At 32.4% G+C, this 22,336-nt stretch overlaps 1 protein-coding gene across 1 annotated transcript in view; it reads left to right on the top strand.

Moving 5' to 3' along the window:
- LOC129962512 (hepatocyte growth factor receptor-like) overlaps positions 1–22,336 on the top strand; it is a 93,433-nt gene that overhangs the window by 12,102 nt on the left and 58,995 nt on the right. The window contains exons 2-4 of the mRNA XM_056076258.1: positions 3,924–4,611; positions 15,420–15,881; positions 21,861–22,046. Of these exons, the coding sequence (XP_055932233.1) occupies positions 3,934–4,611; positions 15,420–15,881; positions 21,861–22,046 (1,326 nt within the window). The 5' untranslated portion in view covers positions 3,924–3,933. The remainder of the gene's footprint in view (positions 1–3,923; positions 4,612–15,419; positions 15,882–21,860; positions 22,047–22,336) is intronic.

The raw sequence follows: 22,336 nt of genomic DNA, 5'->3' as shown, positions 1-22,336 counted from the left end.
TTTTTCTCTGACTCACTTCCTCTGCGTCAGCGATTTGAACCGATCAGGTAGTCGTGGTTGCGGCCTTGTGGAATTTTGGAAGAAAATGATTTCCTCTTGCCCGGATGTCCAAAATTTTGGTAAAATTCTCGCTTTATGATTTCTGTAGTGTGATTGAAAAAAAATTACGATCTCAGACAGACATGCAGATTTTCACTTTCAATAATCAAGAGATCCCCCCCCCCGAACTGCCGCTGCCATTTAGTGAATGGTTTAAACTTTAATACATATCCAGAATTTTAATGATGAAGTCATGGTGTTCCGAGTTCGCATGCCCACGGACGGATGCCACAGATACTTTGTTTTGACTGATATCTTCCAAAATTTATTAGATTCTACAATTTTAGCTTCAAGACCCAATTTTCACCCATTCCTTTAGATCAGCTTTTGAATTTCCACGCTCACAGACAAGTATGAACTTAATTTCTCCCCCCCCCCTTTTTTTTGTAACTGTGAAGGCCTGAAGCTTGGAAATTCATTCAAATCGAATTGTTTGATTGTTCCATTGCATCTTTCCTGTATATCAGAGAAAGTAAAAAGGAAAGAGTATTTAAAAAATGAGATAGAAAAAAAATGAGAATAACGACGACGTGATGAATGTTTCGGCAGAGCACCTGGACTCGATAGTCCTTAATCTCCGAAACCTTATAACTGAGCGAATTGGACCTGAGATTTATCGTCTGAACCTAAATTTTTAACTGCCTGGTTAAAAAAATGAGATAAAATTCGTAACGGATCTGTCATTGGCAGTTAAATTCCGTTTCATTTGAACGATAAGACATTGGATAAAATCAGAAAGAATCTAAATACTTCAAAAACATGGTAACTGAACGAATGACTGTTTAAAAAAATTGGCATTACAAATCCTCATAATTATTTTAAATGACAGAATAATTAATGATTTATTTTAGTTCAACAAACTGCTGTTTTACGTCTTTTGAAAATAATAAGTATTTTTTAAAAATCTAAAATTTAAATACATTTTTTTTCTCTCATAAAACTTATTTATATGACAATGTTTATAGACTGCCAGTTAAATGTAACATTGGTGATGAAATGATTGTTCTATATGACAGAATGCTGGACAATTTTGCATGTAATTATTTTTTAGGGTGGATATTCACTAACAAAGATTTTTTATTCAAATTTATCAAAATTTTAACTCGGTTCCTCACTAATTTCGAAGCACATTGGCACTCAAAAATAAAGTACAGCATTTTAAAAGTAAAGAAACAAGCTTTTTAGAATAATGTTAGTTTTACTCTTACTTTGCAGTTTCTCTCTAATTTTAAATAATTTTTAGAAATATTTTTATTTCACAACTAATAGTTTTCATTATTTTAATTCTTGAAATGTACGTTGCAATGTTATTTAATATATTCTTATATGCACGTTACCACTACCTTATAATTAGGTGTAAAATTATAAAAATGAAAATACACTAGCCAAACCAATAATATTATGAAGTTTTGTTATTTCATATTAAATATTCAAATCTCCTTTTTCTTTTAAAATTTGTTCATTTAAAAAAGAAACAATCAAAACACTCATCTAATTTGAAACCCTCAACTGATTCTTCAATATGAGAGTTTAATAGCCTATTTTATTTTGTACATGTTTCCATGGAGACCCTCTTTATCATCGCAGTTTCGCGAGCTTAAAAAGTGCAGATGATGATAAATTGAGATTGTATTTTCTGAAACTCGCCACTTATCGTACCGTGACTTGATATTTGTTTCGTAATTCGTCATTGCTGATTTGCTACCATTGCCAGCAGGATGCCTGGGAATCAATCTTAGTGGGGGAGACAATTTTTTGGTTGTTTAATTTTACCTTGTGGAAGCCACAAATCAGGGAATAAGACAGGGGCGAAAAATCAATACTGAACCTCTTGAGGAATTTGCCTCCTCTGCTTCAATGCTCGTTATTGTGGATCCTTCCTTTGACTCCATAAAGAGACAAAAGTAAAAGGCTTGAAATGTTCGTCATATTTTCAGATCTCTTTCGATTTTGTGGATATGAGTGGTGGTGAAGGAGAAAATATCACGATGAAATTTTGGGAACTTTTGGAATATTTTAACCTATAAAAAGAAAATAGTTTATCATAATTTCCTGTTGATATTTTATCGATCAATAATATGGATAGGACTTAAATTTTATTTCAACTCAGATCATTTATTGCTTCTTATTAATTTATCCAATTTAGAATTTGACTAAATTATATAAACAGGCTTTGTTTTAAAGGAATCGATTACTTCAATCCTTAATTGTTATTTTTTATTAAAGCTAGAATCTATAATCGACCCTGAAGCGATATGGAATGAGCGGAGGATAGAACCTGGGACCTTGTGGTTAGATGTCCAGTAACTAAACCATTATACCAAAACGATCGTTTCGGTAGAAGAGTTGTTAACTGGCTTATATGCTATTCACCATAACCCTTTAATTGACTATTATGATATTTTCCTTTACAAGAATAAAGCGATGGAATGAAATTTCCAATGCTTTAGTTTATCTCGCTTTTAAACATGTTGAAATTGAAATTTAACAAAAATTTTGGTTCGTATTTTCGGATTCAATAAATTGCAGAATACAAGCATCTTCTACCTCGCCTATGCCCTGCTATCAATGAAAGAAAATCGTGTTTTTTCGCAGAAGCGACCTTTGTGATTGGCGTTTTCAATAATCGAATGTCTCGGGATGTTTGAAGCAGAGGGTTAACTATTGTCTGAAAATGGAGGTTGTAAAATAGTAAATATTGTTTTGCCCCGGCTTTACGAATGCTCGATTGAAAGAAGTTTATTGAAGGTTTAAGCACTGTGATCGATTCCGGTGGTGTTCCGCCCTCTTCGTAATAACTTCCGCTTCCAAACAGGCCGGAAGGGCCTCTTCCGTACGAACAGGATGCACACTCCACGTTCCTTTTACAGAATTTAGTGGTTGTATTTTTTAAATTGGATTTTTGGGCATGGGACGAAAGTATTATGCGAGATCCCAAGTTAAAGAAGTAAATAAATAAATCAAAATTTAAAAAAAGGAACTTTTTTTTATCTAAATAATAATATTAACTTATTACTAAAATTCGCTTATTAAAAAACGCGCTTCACCGCTGTCCACAGTTGTAGATATTCGACTTGACAAAATAAATATCAGATCATTTTTCGTGCTGGAATTTTAGTTGCTGTTTTTAACAGAAGCAACTGCAGTTTATTTTTTTAAATCCAACTTTTGCTTTGTGAATTTGAAAAGTACAGTGTATAGATTTGTCTAGATTTCATAACATTGACGCATAAGGTAGTCCGGAGCGGGTCGTACTTTCTTCTCGCACCTACGCCCAATTCACTGGCATTAGGGGAGTTACTCTTTACAGATTCTTTTCTGATGAAACAAAATTGTTTCATAATGTGGAAGAGTAAGGAAATGTAAAAAAAAAAAAAAAAAAAAAAAATACTACATGAAAATCTACTTTCTTCGTTATTAAGTTATTAAAGATTGAAAATTGTATTTGAATTTATTTACTGATCTTTCATATTTATTAGGAAACTTTAAAAAAAGCATATTCTACATTGGGAAAGGATGTTTCATTGCACAGAGTTTCGGTTTAGCGTTGATCATGCCCTGCTCACAGTTCAAAATAATAAAATCAACTAATTTATTTTTCCCTTAAAAAAGTGTGTGTGTTTCCGCCGAAATATTGTGATGGTTGATTGAACGCATCACACTTTGATATGGGTGTTTTCAACGGATCGGGACAAAGTTAATAAAAACTGAAATTCCTGATCGTTGTGAAAAGAATTTCGTTTGCATCGCCTCTTTTAATTTAGTTGGGAAAAGTTTTAAGTTTATGAACCAAATGGAATTAAAATATTGAATTTTTCTTTCAGTTTCCTAAAAATGCATGCCTCCGAAATCCCTCTGGTCTGGCTGCTGGTGCTATTCTTTTTGAAGCCCGTCCTCACCATTCCACTCTCATCTTTCGTGGATGAGCGTGACCCTTCATCCTTTCAAAGAGTGATTATCTACAACCGCACCAGAGAAGTGTTTGTGAGTGCTCGCAATGCCCTCTATCATTTCGATCCTAATCTTAAGTTTTTGGGCAAAGTATCCACGGGACCGGCGATGGACAATACATCCTGTCTCCATCCTTCCTATCCTTGCGAAGGTAGGAGGGTCCCCATGTCCGACGATAACAGAGTCTTGGAGATCATCCACCATCCTGAAAGACCACTGTTGCTGACGTGCGGCACTCTATACCAGGGCCTTTGCTACTTGCGGAGTCTCAACCTCAGCGGTGGTTTTCAACCCCGTCAGGTGGGGCCCCTCAATGAAACAGTTGGCTTTACGGCGGGAAGGGCGTCATCCATGTCGTTTTTCGGTCGAGGCTTCGGAGGTCAGCAAGTGCTGTGGTCTGCCATCTCCTATGACGACCGTCCTGCCGCCTACGTTCCTCCCGCCGTCTCTAGCAAAGTGATCATCCGCAATGACGATGGCTACAACTTTGAATATGCTCAAAACTCGGAAGGGCAATTCACTGGAGTGTATTTCGATGCTCAGTACAGACGTCAGTATAAAGTAAGTATTCTGTTGTTCAATGCATTCTGACTTCTGAGAATATTTTTCATGTTCCATTATATAATTATAAGTAATTGCTCTATAGATTTAGTGGTCTCCTGTTGATATTCAGTTATGTACTCAATTACAAATTATTTATACCCTGGAGATATTTTAAAGTATAAAAAGTCAACATTAATTAATAATAACCAAAAGAATAAAACAAATGAAAAAAAAAGTATTTGTAATGCGATAAAATGAAGATGAACAAAGAGCATGTTTAACGCAGCCAATCTAAATGCGTTTTAATCAAAGTACACCTCAGCAACAGAAGTTGGAAGCGAATAGTTAATTTTCGACTATTTTTTCTTGATCTGCCTTGATTTTTTTTTTCTCTTGGTAGGCAGTAACATATATTAAAACAAGATGAAATTGATTTAAATTTTATTTCGAAGCATTATTTTTCCCATTCTGCTATCATATAGTGTGTGTGAATGAATATATCAGGAAGTAAAATAGTAAAAGGTAAAGGTAATTAAAAAATTAACCGCCGTCTGCACATTTGCGAGAAATCTTACATCACTCATTTCTCATTGTGTCATTCCTCTCACACATTATACTTTTTGGTTACTTATTGAACGAAATTAGAATTATATGGTTAATTCAAAACGAAGGCTGAAGTAGGAAAATTCCAAAAAATGTGAAGAAAGCGCTGTCTTGTGCAAATTTTTTCCCCTCCAGCAACGATTTACTGCGAATTGTGACTACCATTCAAAACACGTTTGGGTTATTTCTAAATTTTTGGTGCACAATAATTTTGTGCGCGCACCGCTAAACGCAGTCAAGGAATGCTGTAGCTGTTCAGATGGTTCATTACTTCTTGTAATCATATTCAGCAGTGAATTGTTGTCTTTTCTTCGTGACCATGAAATAATGATGTGCGTCATTCTTCACATATGATGAGATGCTAACTGCCATAATTTTACTAGGTGTCTCGCTGCATAATTTTTTGAAGGAGTTTCAAAGCTCGTAAAACAATAAAAAAATTACTCCCCCCCCTCTCCGCAGTTCGAATGGCAATTGTATCGAAAGCTGATGTTTTATTGCGGTTTTTTAATTTCTGTAATAAAAGTTTTGTGTCTATGATTTTTTGCCTTTGATTAACAAACGGGCCATATTTCTGAATTTATATAATAATACCAAAAGACCAAAGGAAAAAAAAAAACACAAAAAGATAAATTTTAGGATTGGCCAGGGTCAAAATATATAATAAGCAACTGCGGGGACTAGAGATTTTTTTTTTTTCTTTTTGTAGTATTTTCAAGGTAATGTAAATCTGCCTTTTCATTTGATTTACAAGATTCGTGCTCTCGAATGTACTGAAATTAAAATCAAGTATTATTTGAATTTCAGAAAATAAATTGTTTTCACCGTTTTTAAATAATTTACAGATTACTGCTGCCCAATATCTTATGCTATTGTTTTACTGATAGGTCAACATTCCAGTCAAATTTTATCATAGAATATTTAGTTTGTATCAAAAAAAGGTTATTTTTAAACCACTTGGCTTACAATTATTTAAAAAATTTCTTTTTTCTTGCTCGAGGTACTGGAACTAATTCTGTAGCAATTAAGTACTATGGCATTCCAGTTTGCTTTATATTTATAAATAATAAATAAAAAGTAATTATAAATAAGAAATTTCTTTATAAATACTAAATTAAAAGCAATAAAAATTTAATCGATAAAGAGAAGTTGTAAGTTCTAACATGCTTTAATCCAGACCTGGTGCAGGCCACAAAATTATTTCAAGTAGTTTTTAGTGAATTGAAATTTATGATAAATATGAAAAAGAAGGACGAAATGAAGCTATTAATGAAAACATTTTCAGAGCAGATAATTTTATAAACATGTAAATTTAACAAGTGAGAAAAAATAAAGTTTGATTAAGCAAATGATTCATTTCAAGTAATTTAAAAGTTTCTGAGACTCACTGCGTATATTGGCTAGGAATCACAACTATAATGAAAATATTAGGAATTAGATTTTTTAAATCATGAAACTAGTAATTAACCAAGATTGCTTTTTTGAAGAAAAGCAAAAAAAAAAAAAAAAATGTATATGGGCAGCTTCTTTACGTTATAAAAAACATAAAAAAAAATCGTGTAATAAAAATTGTTTAATAAAACTAAGTTAAAAATTATTTTATAGTGGTAGTATATTTTTATAAAGTTGTATGTATGGTATACAATACTAAATGAACATAAAGGTTAAACGATTCTAAATCGTAAAAATTCAACTCAAATTAAAAAAAGTTTAAAGTGTTAAAAATGTAAGCGTTATTTTGCCGAAATGGGAAGCAGAATACTTGTTACTACACAATTAGAAATGGATTTTCGCTCTGCATCAAGTAATTGATTTTAAGAAATTTTGTGCACCAATTTAAAGGAAACAACAACAACAAAAATACCTTATATATATATATATATATATATATATATATATATATATATATATATATATATATATATATATATATATATATATATATACTAGCCGCCTTTGGCGACCAACCGGTTCGCCCATCTTAATGTTCGTTAAAATTTTAATAATTAAATATTTTATGCAATTCCTACTTTAATAGCTTCTTCATCAAAATATTTTAAAACTTCAAATTTTGATAGTCATATAATTCACTCATAATATTATAAAGGCCTTCAGTCATAACGTGATATGTATCTTTCTCATTTTCTGTTAGTTCCCGTAGAATTTATACTATAAATAAAAGTGGAAAGGATTAATCTGCAATTAATATAATAATATTTTTTACTGAAACAAAGTATTTTTTTGTAATATGATTACTGAAAAGAGTCACTGAGCGTTTAAACTTTATGGGCACTAAAGAATATCTTTCCTAATTTATGTAATATTTCAAGAATTTGTCAACAAAATATTCTCAGATTCATCATGATCAGAACGATTCATTAACAATGTTTAATTTTAAATGCATCAAACATTAAGAAAATAAAACGAATCGTTTAAAATAATCGGTTGAAAACAGGTTAAAAAAACTACTTAAAAAACGATGTACTTAAAACTATAAGCGTATACAAAAAATATATAACTAGCTTAAATACACTTTAATTACAAAAACATGCAACGAACCTAAAAATAATTTAAATCGAGTCCGCTTCCTTTGAAATGTAAACAATCATAATACAATGCGCATGCGTGAATTTTCAACGCCAGTTACGGAACGCAAATGCGTGAGTTTCTCTACGCCAGTTGGGGTAACGCTATGCAGATTAGAAATTTTTAATTTCCTTTATTCGGTTTTATTTTAATTCAAAAGTACTTAAGAATGAATCTGAAAGATCGATTCATTAACAATGTTTAATTTTAAATGCATCAAACATTAAGAAAATAAATAGAATCGTTTCAAATAATCAGCCGAAAAATCTTAAGCCTAGCCTCATGACTGTTGGGGAAAAAAACTGACGCCATACTCATTTGGCGGTGGGGAAAATGAAAAGATTTTTTTTGGCGGGAAAGTTAGTTTTTAATTAATAATTAAAATTCTAATTAAAAATTCAAAAAAAGGGCTATCCTATCTTTTAAGTTAGATCAAACTACACACGGTGTGCAAATTTGATTAAAATCAGTTAAGTAGTTTAGGAGTCCATCGCGGACAAACAACGTGACACGTAATTTATATATATTAAGATATATACTGTAAGATAGACTGTTTGGGCAAGAGTTTCATGGATATATTGTGGAAAGTTGAAATATGTATTTTTGAGAGATTTTTTTTTTGAAACTTTAATGAATAAATGATTAAAAGAAATTTTGATGTTTTCAACCTCAGTTTCCGAAATTATTATGGCACAAAAATGATTTTTACATCAGCTTAAAAAGGCAAAAAAAATTTCACCGATAAAATTATTCGCAGAAATTTGTTTTTATTAATTTAAAATTACTTTGCATATATTTTAGTATAATATATTTCATTGTTTCAAAGAAACTCCAATCGTTTCCTTTATTGCTACAAACATTTCATCCTGCATTTTTCTTTCTGAAGAAAACGAGAAGTTATTTTTCTCTCAAGTAGGTTTCTATTTAAAATATTTTTAATACACTTCTTGAAGTGTTTCTTTCTTTTAAACTCACAAGGATTGTAAAAGGAAGACGAAAAAAATATCTATAATTTAAATCGTGACTTTTACCAACGACTTCTTCTAGAATTCTTAAATTTTTTATATTATTGATCGAAATACATTTCATATTCGTTCAGAATTCTTATGATTCTTGTTGAAAAATAGGAGTAGAGTATTTTTTTTTAAATTTATTAAATACCAAAAAAAATATTTATAGTAGACATTGGTATCATCATTGAAAAAAATAATTTTTTGAATTTTAAGATCATGTTATAATTATTGTTGTATTCTTAGTTAATTTTGGAATTATCGCAGAAAAACACCAAAATTTTATTTAAATCTTAATTAAAATTCGTAATGAAAATTTCAAAAAAATAACCTCGCGGTGCACATTTCTATCGTTCAAAATTGTTGTCAAAAGGTTTAGCATGTATAGTATCAATACACATACATACAAACACACACATGAACACAAACACACATTCATCCTTGTTATAAGCAAGATAAAAAAGATGTTTAGTTTCCCCTAGAAAATTTTTGTATTAGTTGAACTCCATCAGTTTTTCAAATTCGAATTCTAGGTGAGTGGATGGAGAGTTTGGGAGATGCGCCGCATAATGAACAGAATGGTTATTTTAAAAAATAGTATGTCTATCAAAAGAAATCATTAAAAGCAAATTAAATAAAATATCCAATTGAAAATTTTAGCAACGATTCATGCCGGCGAACAATCTATGAAAATGATAGATGCTAAAAACGATTTCTTTTACTTCGCGCCTTCTTATGTTTGATTTTTTAAAATTATTAATATATTTTTTTTTAATTTTATTTATTTTTATTTTTTATTTTTGGGATTTAATACTTTATTGCCTTGCCATCAGCTGGGCTTGACGTTTAGAAAATTGGATCCTTTAAAGTGACACTTCTTTCTCCAAATAACGAATTCTACGGCAAGTTTGGATTGTTCCTGCTCCACAGAAGGAAAGATCCATTCTTCAGAAGCGAATGACACATCCTTGTTTGTTACCGCGTATGACGTCATGCCCGTGTTCGTCAGACCGGAACGCGCACAACTTCTCTCCTTCGTCGTCGGTGGGCCCTTGTTTTGGTTACAAAGGCCCCTTTCTGTTTGCATAAAGGATCCCCCCTTTACAAAAGGAATAGCGCACTTCATGATAATTAAAAGCTGCGTTGCTAGTTTTCTAATTGTCACTACAGTAAGTGAAAAAAATATTACGGCATGGTTGCCAGAATCTGCTTTGACCAGTGGCGCAACTTCAGAATATAAACAAATGTTAAGAGTGGTGCCCTCAGGAAATTCGATTAGTGTTCGTTTTTTCAGGCACTTAACCGCGGATCTTTGTATATCGATCCCGTTTTTGCCGAATGAGGTGTTCCTGTAGAAGATTGTAGTTTCATTTTGTTGTGTTCCGCTCGGTAATGATTCTGTTAATGCGCCTTATTTATTTTTCAGTCTTGGAGGGTTGGACAATAGCAGTGTCTTCGGATTTTCTGATGTTTTATCAGTCTTGCCATTGCTGTTATTCATCTCAATTCTTAACCATTTTTAGGCGGGAATCCTATTTTTGTCACAAGATTATATTACGGTGATAAATAAATAGGCATCAGTTAAAGTAGAGACTGGAAATTTGAACTTAGTTTGATTGACTACCCATTTTGTGAAAAGCGAAAACCACAAACATTTTTGCGACTTCGCTATTATTTTATATGACTCGAAAATGGCCGGCCACCCACTTTTTAGGAAGCCTCTTTTTAATCTAATCATTGTAGTCAGATATTGGTAGCGAATGTCATCGCGATTAGGCCCCGGCATTTCCTCTTTGAACTTGCGCATCACCCCGAGATGTCATCATCCTAGTTCCTCAAAATGTGACAACTTATGCAGAAAAGGGCATTGCATAGCTTCAAAAAGAGCTATATTTGAAGAAAATTTGCTAAGATCACTCTGAAGTGACATCATAATAACGTTCTTCAACATACTGAAAGGATGAAAATAACTAGTCAGTCTTTATTATTTTGAATAAAATAATTGCAGAATTAATTGAATTAAAATAATTTTTTTAACTGAAATGTTTAATGAAAAATGAACGTGCAGTCAAATGAGTACATCGATAGTATATTTTAAGTTTATTTAATCAGAATTAAAAAACAAACATATTTGAACCTCTTTCTCAGTGAACAGGAATGCCGCTTAAAGTTCTCAAACGACACGCAGAACAGTTTCTGAAATTCGTTTTATTCTATAAACATTTTTAAAAAAATCGATTTTGATGAAACATTCTCCTTTTTAAAAGTTTCACATATTTATAAGGAAAAAAGAAAAGCTCAGATTATTAGTTATCGAGACATAATTTTTTAAACTTAATTCTTGACTTGTTTCGATGTTTTGATTTTTTTAATTTCGTTCACGTGAAATTAGAACTATGAGATACAATTTTCTAAAGAGCTCTTTGTAAACTGTACAAGTTTAAAATTATGAATTTTATTTAATTATTCTCTGCAGATTCATGTCTGTATTTTGCTTTTGTTGATTGATTTTAAATATTTCAGTGTTTAGGCAAAAAACTCATCACGTTTTTAATTTGAAATAAATAGACATTTTAGTTCATATACACTTAATATATATCAAATGACAAATCTTATTGAGAAATAAAAATTAACCTATGCTTAAATTCATACAAAGAAAAATGGAACATCTGTATAGAAGAAAGACAATCGATTGAGAGATTCGATGAAACAAAATTTCAACAACGAAACTGACAAATGCAAAAAATATTTTAAAATTTGCTTAAATTGCCAGAAAATTACTCAACAGCTAAATTTTAATCATTGTAACGATAATGTTTAAAATTTTAAAATGATATGAAAATTATTTTTTTGCAATAATATTTCAGAATCTTTTTCTAAAATGCATTGAAGTTTTGCTTATGTTTTAATTAGTTGAAATTACTAAATGGAGAAAAAATAAAAATCCTTCAATTGCTTGAGTTTTTCTAAGAATTTATTAAACTTTGTTCCTATTTCTGAAACTTTCATTTCATCTTTTACGAGTAACGCATCAAGACTATTCGCATTTCCTAGAGTTGAGTGCCTTTATTTAGCGCGAACCAAAAATAAAACTAGTTTAGCCTCAGAAATCGTAGAATTTCTTCGTCTTGGTAGGATCGCCAATAAGATGTGGTTAACTCCACCTTAGAAATTCCAAGATGCAAAATAAAAGACTTAGATCAGTTCCTCTTAAGGCATTTAATTATGTTCACATTGCTAGGCAGTAGATGCATCAATCAATCACACACACACACACACACACACACACACACAAAAAAAAAAAAAAATCTAAAGAAAGATAGTTTCTGGAAAACCTTTGATAAGCAGTGTGCGAAGATAGCTTTTTCAATCAGGTATACGATAAGATGGCAAGGGATTCGGTGTTTCCTTTACAGGGATGAACTGATAAACCTATTTTATCAAAATGAGGAAAATGCTACCGAAGCATTACGGCTTTATCGGCGAAATCATAAGCTAAGATTAGGTCTATGTTCCGTAAAAACTCTATGCTATTTGGTTAAAAAAAATTAAATCTGGATGTGGAAGTACATAATATGATTACTGTAGGTCCATTACATACTGAAAGCAAGTGTAAGTGTTGTCCACAATTTGGGTGCGTCGAAAATGACAGTCAAGCTTCAGCGCTTTGTTTTGTGGATATTTCTTTATCAAGAACTAGATAAATACAGAGCATAATTAGGACTTCAAAGTGATGAATCTTTTCCATGGAAAGGTTTTTGCGCATACTATTACTTGTGGAATTTGTACGCATAATGTCAATTTGCTAGACCATTGGTAACTGGTGAAATAGAGAAACATTCTTTATATGATAAGAAAATAACTCATAAAAGTATCTTTTCTGTGGAATAGGATATTAATAACACAAAGAATATTAATAATTATTCTATAAAAATATGAATCGTATAGTTAACCTTTCATTTTTGGATTTGATTCTGGTGCTATTCCTACTATTGTGTCCTCATTTTTACCCTGCACTCTTCCAAAAATCACATCAAATATTTTTTTTTTATGTTCTCAAAGTATAGAGAAATTATTGCAATTATTGATAGATATTCAAAATAGGCGAACTATTTTAAACTTATTTTATTGAAGATTCATATTTAAAATAATGAAATTGCTATTAAGAAATCACATTTTAAAAAACAAATTAAATATCATGGTCATGGTAAATAGCAACCAGGGAAAGTTGAGAAAATATATACCAGTTATGCCGTGAAATACTTCATAATGATGTATTTTTTTATAATGATGATAATTTAGTTGCCGGAAGAATTCGGAATAACTACCGATAACAGTAATCCAGAAAAAAATAAAAAATCAAGATCTTGACGATTTTTCATATTTTAAACTTTCCTGAGTTTGAAAAACACATTTTTGAGATTTTGTCTGTCTACAAACCCAATTACTCTGAAATCTTTTGAGCGATTTGGATGAAATTCGGTACCAAAATTTTATACTTCTACCAAATTTTTAATGAAATTTTCAGAGGAAGTCAATTTGGCTGTTCGAGTACAAGTGAACGCAATAACTGAAAAACGTAATGAGCTAAATTGACAGAATTTGGTACACAGGTTTAGCATCTAAAGTGTAGATTCTTATAAAATTTTGCACCAAATCCGCCTACAGGGTTGACTTGTAAATACAATAATTTAAATCAATGAAATTCAATATGCGATTTTATGACTACAATTAAGTTCTGTGTCAAATTCTGGTTTCGGTCAGCCGAAGAAAAAAGACGTTCAAAATGCATATCTGCACGATCGATTCTTTAAAAATGCTAGATGTACCTCAAAGGCTCGTAAATGCTAATTAATTCGCCAATGCTATGCAAGGTATTGGCGGCCTTATCCAAGGTTTTTAATTTTATGCAAGGAGATAAGACTCTTATTAAGAAGTATGCAAGAAATTTTCAGGGCGACCACTCTTAATGTTTATTATTATTTTTAAATGGTTTCTCTTATGGAAACAAATGAATTAAACGATGAAATGCGTTTATAGATTTAAATTTCACATCTGACGCCAGTCTTAGAAAACTGAAATTTTTCGCTCGAAGTGGAGGAAAGTATTCGCTGCACACCTTTTCCTATGCTCTATTTATCTTCACTTCAATAAACTACCTGACTGCGAATTCCTCAGTATTGCCATTTGATGCCTTCATGATTCTGTTGGATATTTTAAGTAAAGAATCAGCTTGTGTCTGAGGGGATCTAGTTATACAGAAACATGCGAGTGCATCACAGGCAGTGAGGTGGAGAACCGAAAGTGTGAGCGCAAATGCCGAATGATATTTCCATTTGTCACTTTGAATGATTCGTTTTTGCATCCATCATCAACTTTTTCTTTCAGCCCCAAATTATCTTTAGTTATGCTTGGAACTTTCGGGTAGTTAGTTGATTGAGGGGAAAAAAAGAAACAATGTTTAATTTATTGGAAAAACGTGCGTGAATTTTCTTTGCCTTTTTCTTTCTATTTGTATCTGTAATTTTTACATAAAAATAATTTTTGAATAAGTTTAATTATAATTTTTGTGATTGGTCCTCTTATGATTTTTAACTGAATTGGTTCGGTCATATTATAACATGAAATTTGGACTAAAACATTGAATATTTTAGAGTTTATTATAGAACTGTAGAGTTTAAAAAATAATAAAATAAGTTCGATATGGAAACATTGAAAATAAGCAAATTTCAAAGCTTTTTGTAGTTGCCTTTTAAAGAAAAAAGATCCCTTTCCAAATAAGAAGACAACGAATTTAATCTGTGCAGGTGCATAAATCTAAAGAAAAAGGGACAAATGTGTAGTAAATAACAAAAATGAAAAGAAAAACATTGGAAACGCAAAAGTGCGAGCACTGAAAGAAATGCTCTGAAGAAATTGATATTTTCATCACATTCATAATATATTTTAACTTTTAGTAAGTATTTTTTCCCTTATGGTATTTACTATAGTTAAATTTTCATATCATATAGCTTTCAGTATGTCATATTTCACGTTTTTATTTTGAACACGAAGTTTTTGAGAAAAAAAATGTTTTTATAAATTTTTATCTTTATTATTTTTTACTTCTCTTTTTATATCAATCTCACAACTTATTATTATGGACATTACAAGGTATTGACATTTAAAATTCTGCAGCGTGGCGCTACCTTTGTTGTATATTGTTTCGATTTAAATCGATTAAATGGCAATAGAGTTTTGAAGACATTAAAATCTTGTAGTATCATCGAAGTCCATCATTACAACTGTAAAACTAGTTAAATTAAATTAAATCGCACAGGCATTTTTTAAAAAAATCTCTTTCTGGTGGCCTTTTTGTAAGTTATTAAATTCGGTTATTTTCTATTTCCATTTTTTTTTATTACAATTTCCTCGTCGTCCTTCTAAATGCATGCCTTACATCTAGAGAGTTCCAAGTTGGAGTCTGACCGAAAATTTTAACCAAACGAAACTGATGGCTACTAGAAATTGGCTAAAACTTGAATAAACTTTTTATTTATTTTTATGCATTTATCCTTTTGGTACTTGTGACTGTATTATTTACATATTACCATTATTATGTTAAAACTTGCTTTTCTTTTTACATAGGTAGAATATGTGTGGGGATTCAGCCATGGCAATTTCACATACTTCCTCACTAACCAGCGCTTGTCCACGGAATCTGAGAGCGTAGAATCTCGCCTTGTCCGCGTTTGTGCGGACGATCCCGCCTTCTTTTCGTACACAGAAGTGTCGCTCAAGTGTCACCATCATATAGACGTCTACAACCTGGCTACAGCCGCCCATCTGGGCTCAGCGGGAGTTCAGTTGAGGAGACGACTGAAACTGGACTTGCGGGGACCAGCCGACATTCTCTTTGTCAGCTTCGTGCGCAGCCTACCTGGGCACGGCGAGACTGTGGATGGGACAAAGGGCTCTGTAATCTGCTCTTTCCCCATGGCGCTGGTGGTGGAAGCCTTCACCAATGCCACGAGGGACTGTCTCAGAACAGAACCCAGAGCTCATTTGCTCAAACACATCACAGGAGTGGATCTGCCCTGCACGAGAGAGGTGAGTCAATCCTTTTACTATTATTAAAGACATATTTTCGAAACCCCTTTCCTCTGAATTACTTCCGGGTTTGGGACATATTATACGCTAAATCTACCGTCGTTTGTTGGACATCCATAGATTAGTGACGTGGAAGTTCAGAGTTGTCCCCAGCCCTGGTGCAATCATGATTTAGCAGAATTTCAGTAAAAAAGCATATTTTTTACTTTTATTATAAGTTATGTGAAAGTGTTGTTGGTAGAACTTCTATATTAGCAGTGGCGGATTTTGACAATATGAAGTGAAAGGCGCTGAATTATTTTGAAGCCCCCCCCCCTCCATCCTTAGCAAACTATTTATTGCAAAAAAAGGGGCATGAACCAAACTTATTTGAGTTTTTAACTTTATCTTCATGCTTATTTTCTAATATCGTTGTATAATTTGAAGGGAATTCCTATAAGTTCTTTAATGCATCTTTTACTTTTATTCATCCTCATTTGTACAAATAATAATATCAATAGAAGTAACAGTCATGGAGCTCTCTATCGATTTTTATTCTTTACAATTTCAAGGAAATAGCACAATTTTTATGCATTATCAAGATTTTTTACTTAAAAACCTTGGTAGGCACGTTGTAAAGTACAAATAGGAAGGCAGAAAGTAAGAAAGAGAGGTCAAGAGAAAGTGTTCTAAACTTATGTAGTTTCGGAAAAGTATTTGTCTATTCAATGTTTTGATTCATTGGAAAAAAATAAGAATTCACACAACTCAGAATTTAAAAGACCCTCATATTGCATGGTCAGGTTTCTTTATCATGAATACAAACGTATATAATCGAATCGATTAAAAAAAATACAATAGTTTGTTGCCCTTCATTTTTATTTTTTACTCTAAGCTTTAAAAAACTAATGTAAAAGAATGATGTCATAATGATTTTTTTAGATCTTTGCATACTTCTAAATTGAATGGAATTGAAAATGTTCAAATATTTGAATTTTATATTAAATAAGAACAAAAATTTTAAAAATGTTCTTAATAAATATATCATTTTTGCTTTCCTTTATTAAGTTTTTTATAAAAGATTTTATTCAATTTAAAGACAAAAGAGTAGTCTCTTAGTCTCTCCGAAACTCTCTAGAATATTCTTTTAAAAAGATGCCATCTTCTTCCCCCATAAAATTATGCACGTGGTCAAGGCCGTGAACGCCACAATTGCTCAGATTTTTATTTTCAGACACACGTACATGAGAGTTTTTTGCTTCGTAGTATAGTGAAAAAAACCAAATATGTATTGTGAATATCTTTTTTTTTCAACTGATTGAATTTTAAATTTAACGCAAAACTAGAGTTTTAATATCAAGGTCACATATCAAATTTCATTAATCTGATTTGTCGCGTTTACATGATGCAAAAGTATAGATGGTGGTCAACTCTTTGATGAATTTAATTGAAAAATCAATAAGTATCTGCACTTTAGATGCTAAATTTGTGTACCAAATTTCATTCATATAGCTATCTATGTTTTGTAGTTATGGTGTACTAGGACAGCCAGCAGAAAAAAATTCATGTCAGTGGATTTCGTTCAAAATTTGATAGAAATCTACATATCTGGCGTAAAGGTCACACTCTAAATTTCATCTGGCTGATTGAAGACTTTTCTTTTGTTCACTTATACTCCGCCACAGACGGAATTCTCAAACTGCGCTTTACGGAAATCTGAATTGTTGAGATGATCAAAATCTCGAGTTCGAATTTTTCGACGATGACATTACTTTCTTTTTATATATTTTGTAAAACGAGTAACTAAAAATGGGCTTGAGTTCATAAATTACTAATTTTTTTAATTATAATAAATTTTAATTAACTATTAGAGAATTATTAACTAAAAATATTATATTTTTTCTAAACTCCGAACTGAAATAAACATTGTCAACTTTCTGTAATCCAAAGATGGCATATAAATGGCATATTCTATATTCTAGGATATTTTCGGATAAAGAAAAAACTAAAGCTAAATAAACAATTGAAAAGAAAATTATAGAAATATTAAAGGCAAATAATAAATGAAATAATATTTTAGAAAGAGGTGCATATCGAATTACATTAAATTTATGCATTTGCTATGGCAATAAAAGAAATTTAAAAAATCGATAGTAACATTTTACAAAATAAAAAAAAAACATTAAAAGGCATCAAAATGATAAAATATGACATGCTTGCTTTTCATTGAGAGAAATTTTGTGTAATTTTTATGATAACACCAATAAATATACGAGATAGTTGACTCGCATTATTACGCAAATAGTTCTTGACTATTTTAGAACAGAAAATGATCTCTGTCAACTGGCCATAAAAATTTGTCATGATTTCCTGCTAGATTTCAATTTGGAGAAAACTAAACAAAAAGCAATAAACAAAGTTTTACTTTAAATATTAATTTCTGTTTGTAACTTACTGCATTTAGAATATTTCCACTCATTTAGAAAAAAATATTGTGAAATTATTCTTATTAATGATCTGATGTTCTTGAAAACAGAAGTACTCGATTTGCGCGACGATTGCACTTTTTTTGAAGAGGGGTGTAATGATTCAGCTTCTTCCCTGCTTGACTATGGGGACGTTTCTTTTCCCACGCTCCATAATTAGCTTGCTGATACTGCTGCATCCAGGCAGCAGTATCAGCAATGGCGACGCCCTACCGCAGTATAAGTGCTTCCAGAAGTGCCAGTTGGTCAACCCCTTTAAAGTAAGGACATCTGGGCAATTAGTGCGAGTCCAGATAAGGGACCCCACCTGCATTGTATTTGAAACAGATGTAAACCTGCATTCTTTACATTGTGGAGGGTTGCTCCCCAACGAATTCCCACGGTCGACGGTAGACCGGTGAAGTTGTTGCTGAACGACTATTGGATAACCGGGAAAATGGCCCGATGTGAATGAGGGTGGGAATAGGATGAAAGTGTGAGGAGATTGAAAGAGAGGGAACAAAGATCGTGGACACTGTGGCAGGAAAGCGGAGTGTCCGAGTAGAATTCCACCCGAAAAGTTTCGGTGGATCCCTGGAGCTACGCCTGTGTGCGAGAACGCTACGAGTCGGCTAGCGGTTTTCTTAAGAGGTTTCTCCGAAGTATTCGAGGAACTATCCTTGTGGTGTCGAATAAAAATCATTTAACCTAGAACTTATTTAACCTAGATGATGAACCGTAATTTTATGTAAATAAAGAATTTGATCCTAACGCTACCTTTTATTGGATCGAGACTTTACAGGGGTAGGACTATTCCCGCAATTCTGGCAACTCTAATTCTAACGAAAAAGAAAAATCGCACTGTAACACACAAATTCAAGTATTGATGCATTGTATTTCCTCGTAGACCGCAGCGCCATCAAGCTTAAAATGATTGAAGTATAAAAGACATTGCATGCTGAAAGAAACGATGAAAAATAAAAGATAATGCATTATATTTCCTTCCCTTTCATTGTTGTTGCATTGTCATTTTTTTCATTTCATTGTTTCCTTTCATTTGTTTTTGGTGACTTATCAAAATGAACCTCTTTCAATGGATAAACAAAAGATCGATAAGTATTCTTTTTATGCTTCTGGCTTAAAAGATGCTAGCCGCCTTCGGTCACCAGCTGTTGGCCATCTTATTAATAATACTAATTTGATATATCAGCTAACTTTGGTCAATCGCATTTTACCATAATAAAAGAAAATAACATTTAGAAATATTCTTGCGCAATAAACATAGAGCTGAGTAGCTGTGCTTACAAAATGGCAAACTTAATTGGCGAATAAAGCTGACGTAATTAGTCGGGGATGCCATAATTTTTTGCAATAACTCTCGAAATGAGGTGGTGGTGGGGAAGACTATTATTGACGACTTATCTAAAGATCATGATCTTTTATTTGAAATAGAAATTGGCGAAATCGAACCAACGGTTGAGGCTGAGTGACTGGTTATTTTTTCCCTTGATATTTTAAATATATAGATTGCTGATTTAATAATATCGTTTTTCCCCCATACTTTTATTTTATGAATTTCCTGAATACCACGACTTTCGAAATTATTCACTCATTTTTTTTAACTCCGTAGTTCCATCAGTGCTTATCCCAAACAAAGTTTCATTTATCTTTTTATTCATTCATTTTATTTTTTACTTTTTTAATAAAAAGTAAAAGGAAATAATTCTGTGAACCAGACCGAAGGGGAGAACGTGAAAAAGAAAATTTTCTGTCTATTTAGCACTACGATATATGTCGAAATAGATTTTGAGCCCCTTTAGATCTCCAGAACGAGGCGGCCGTCTCCACCGCCTGTGCTGAAAACCGCCACTGATTATTAGGCATAGAATATTTCTGTAGAAATTGTAATATGTTCATGCTTTTTTTTTGTTCTAATAATAATAATGAAGAGAATTAGTCTTACATCTATTTACCTACGCTGGGTTTTTTTTTATAGGCATAGTTAAAAACGGTTCAGTTAACCGCACGAGTCTAATTAGTTTGTATTTCATCTAAGAGAATCTTGTTCATTGAAAATCACTCTCTTTTACAATCTATCAAATATATAAAGTAAATATATTAAATACGAGGAGTAAATAAGAAGCTAAGTTTCGTTTTCAGTTTTTGCGTCAAGGGCGTTGCATTCAAGATTTCACACACTGTACACCTGCATTTTGCTGATTCATTAGCGACAGTAGAAGTCATTTATAATTTCCCGAGTACTGCGTTGGTCGTATTTTGAGCAATTAAAATGTTTAAAGAAAATGGAATATTCCGCCGCATGCGAGTTCTGTCATACGCTCTCTTAATGATAAGAGCGTAGAACCAATTGAAAATCAGCAACAACTTTATAAAATTTGAAAGAAAGCGACGAGTGATTCGATGGTGAGAAGATGGGCGATAAGTTTCGATGAAAATGTTCGCGACGAAAAAAAAAGTGGGCGAGGGTCCCGGTTTCATGATTGCAGAAATTGAACAGAAGATGAAGGAGAATCGAAGCCTTTCCTGCAGTGCCCACTGCATTTCTCGTTCACTTCATCATCGCAAACGCCATCTTTCTACGACAAAGGCATACTAAAATTCGTGTCCTGCTGAGATAAATGCTTCAACAATGGTGGCAACTACGTTTCAAAATAACCTAGGCTTTATTTCTCCATAAAAAGGCTTTTCTAATAATGATTTCCTTTTTTAAAAAAATTCCTTAACGGAACTTAGTTTCCGCATACCCATATCAAAATACAGCAGACACCCGTGAAACACTTTCTGTTTAGTAGAAAATCATGTTCTGCTGAAACATACGTCATCAGATGAATTTGTGCGTGTCTTTCAAATGCGAGTGAAAGCGAAAATTCGAGAGTGAATCAGTGTAAACCGTAAAAGCAAATTCATTCAAAATAAAAACCTTAAGTATCTGACCCAGTGAAACAAATGAAAACATTAAACACAATAAATGTTGGATTGATTTTACGAGACTGATTGTCGCATTGTGTGACTCGCAAATGTTTCTGTCTCGTTATGCGAAATTCATTTATACGAGAGTTCTCTGTTTGCGAATGGGTTGCAAATATTTAACATTTTCCATCATGAATGGCTTGAAATGTGCTAAGAGGTATGTATTTTCCCTCGTTTTAAATGTTTTCTTGCAAGAAAATGTTGGAAAAAGTATTTATTTTTATTATTATTGAACAATTTGCTTGCCTTTGCTGCTGAGACAACTTTTCAAAGCATTTCAAGATTTTGTATAATTTAGGTGTGTACATAATAAGATTCAAAGTGACTTAGATTGCTATTTAATTCCATCAAACCTGTCATTCAGCGTGTCCAGTAGCCATGGGACATAAGGATAAGCTTTTAGCCTGTTATTGTTGTACACTGTCGCTTGTTTGCTTTCGAAATATCTTACTGTGCTTCTTTTAATTCATTTATTATTGGATTGAAATATAAGCATCAGCGCAAATTCTGAAAAAGTACCTGGTACTGACATTTTCATTTTCAGGAAGGCGTGGAAGTAGGCGATGACTTCTGTGGATCGGGATTCAACCACTACATTGCTGGAAGAGAGTCTATCCCCGGTGGATTCCGCACATTCCTTGAGAACGAGCATGTTACGTCTTTGGCAGTCACTTTGCAGAACGGACAGAGCATCGCGATCGCGGGTACTGCTGATGGGGATGTTTACAAGGTAAGAACACCTTTACACAGAGCAAGCTTTCAGTTTTTCTTAATAATTATTTGCCTGTAATCAAAAGAAACTTAGTTTCAGTTGATGACTCTCCAATATAACCACTATGCCAGTAGTACAGTTCTGAAAATGTATTATCTTTGCTTATTCAGCTGTTAACTCCAGCGATTTCCGATGCTTTGTTTTTTTGAAACACTCTCATGAAGGAGGCATATCGCGAAATATGCTACTTGATGTTATACATGTGATTTTTACATATCGAATAATTAAGTATCAAACAAAGCCTTAAG

The sequence above is a fragment of the Argiope bruennichi genome, chromosome 3 (genome assembly GCF_947563725.1).
Source record: "Argiope bruennichi chromosome 3, qqArgBrue1.1, whole genome shotgun sequence".
Classification (NCBI taxonomy): Eukaryota; Metazoa; Arthropoda; class Arachnida; order Araneae; family Araneidae; genus Argiope; species Argiope bruennichi.
Note: the sequence above shows the minus strand (reverse complement) of the source record. Positions and strands in the feature narration are given on the sequence as shown.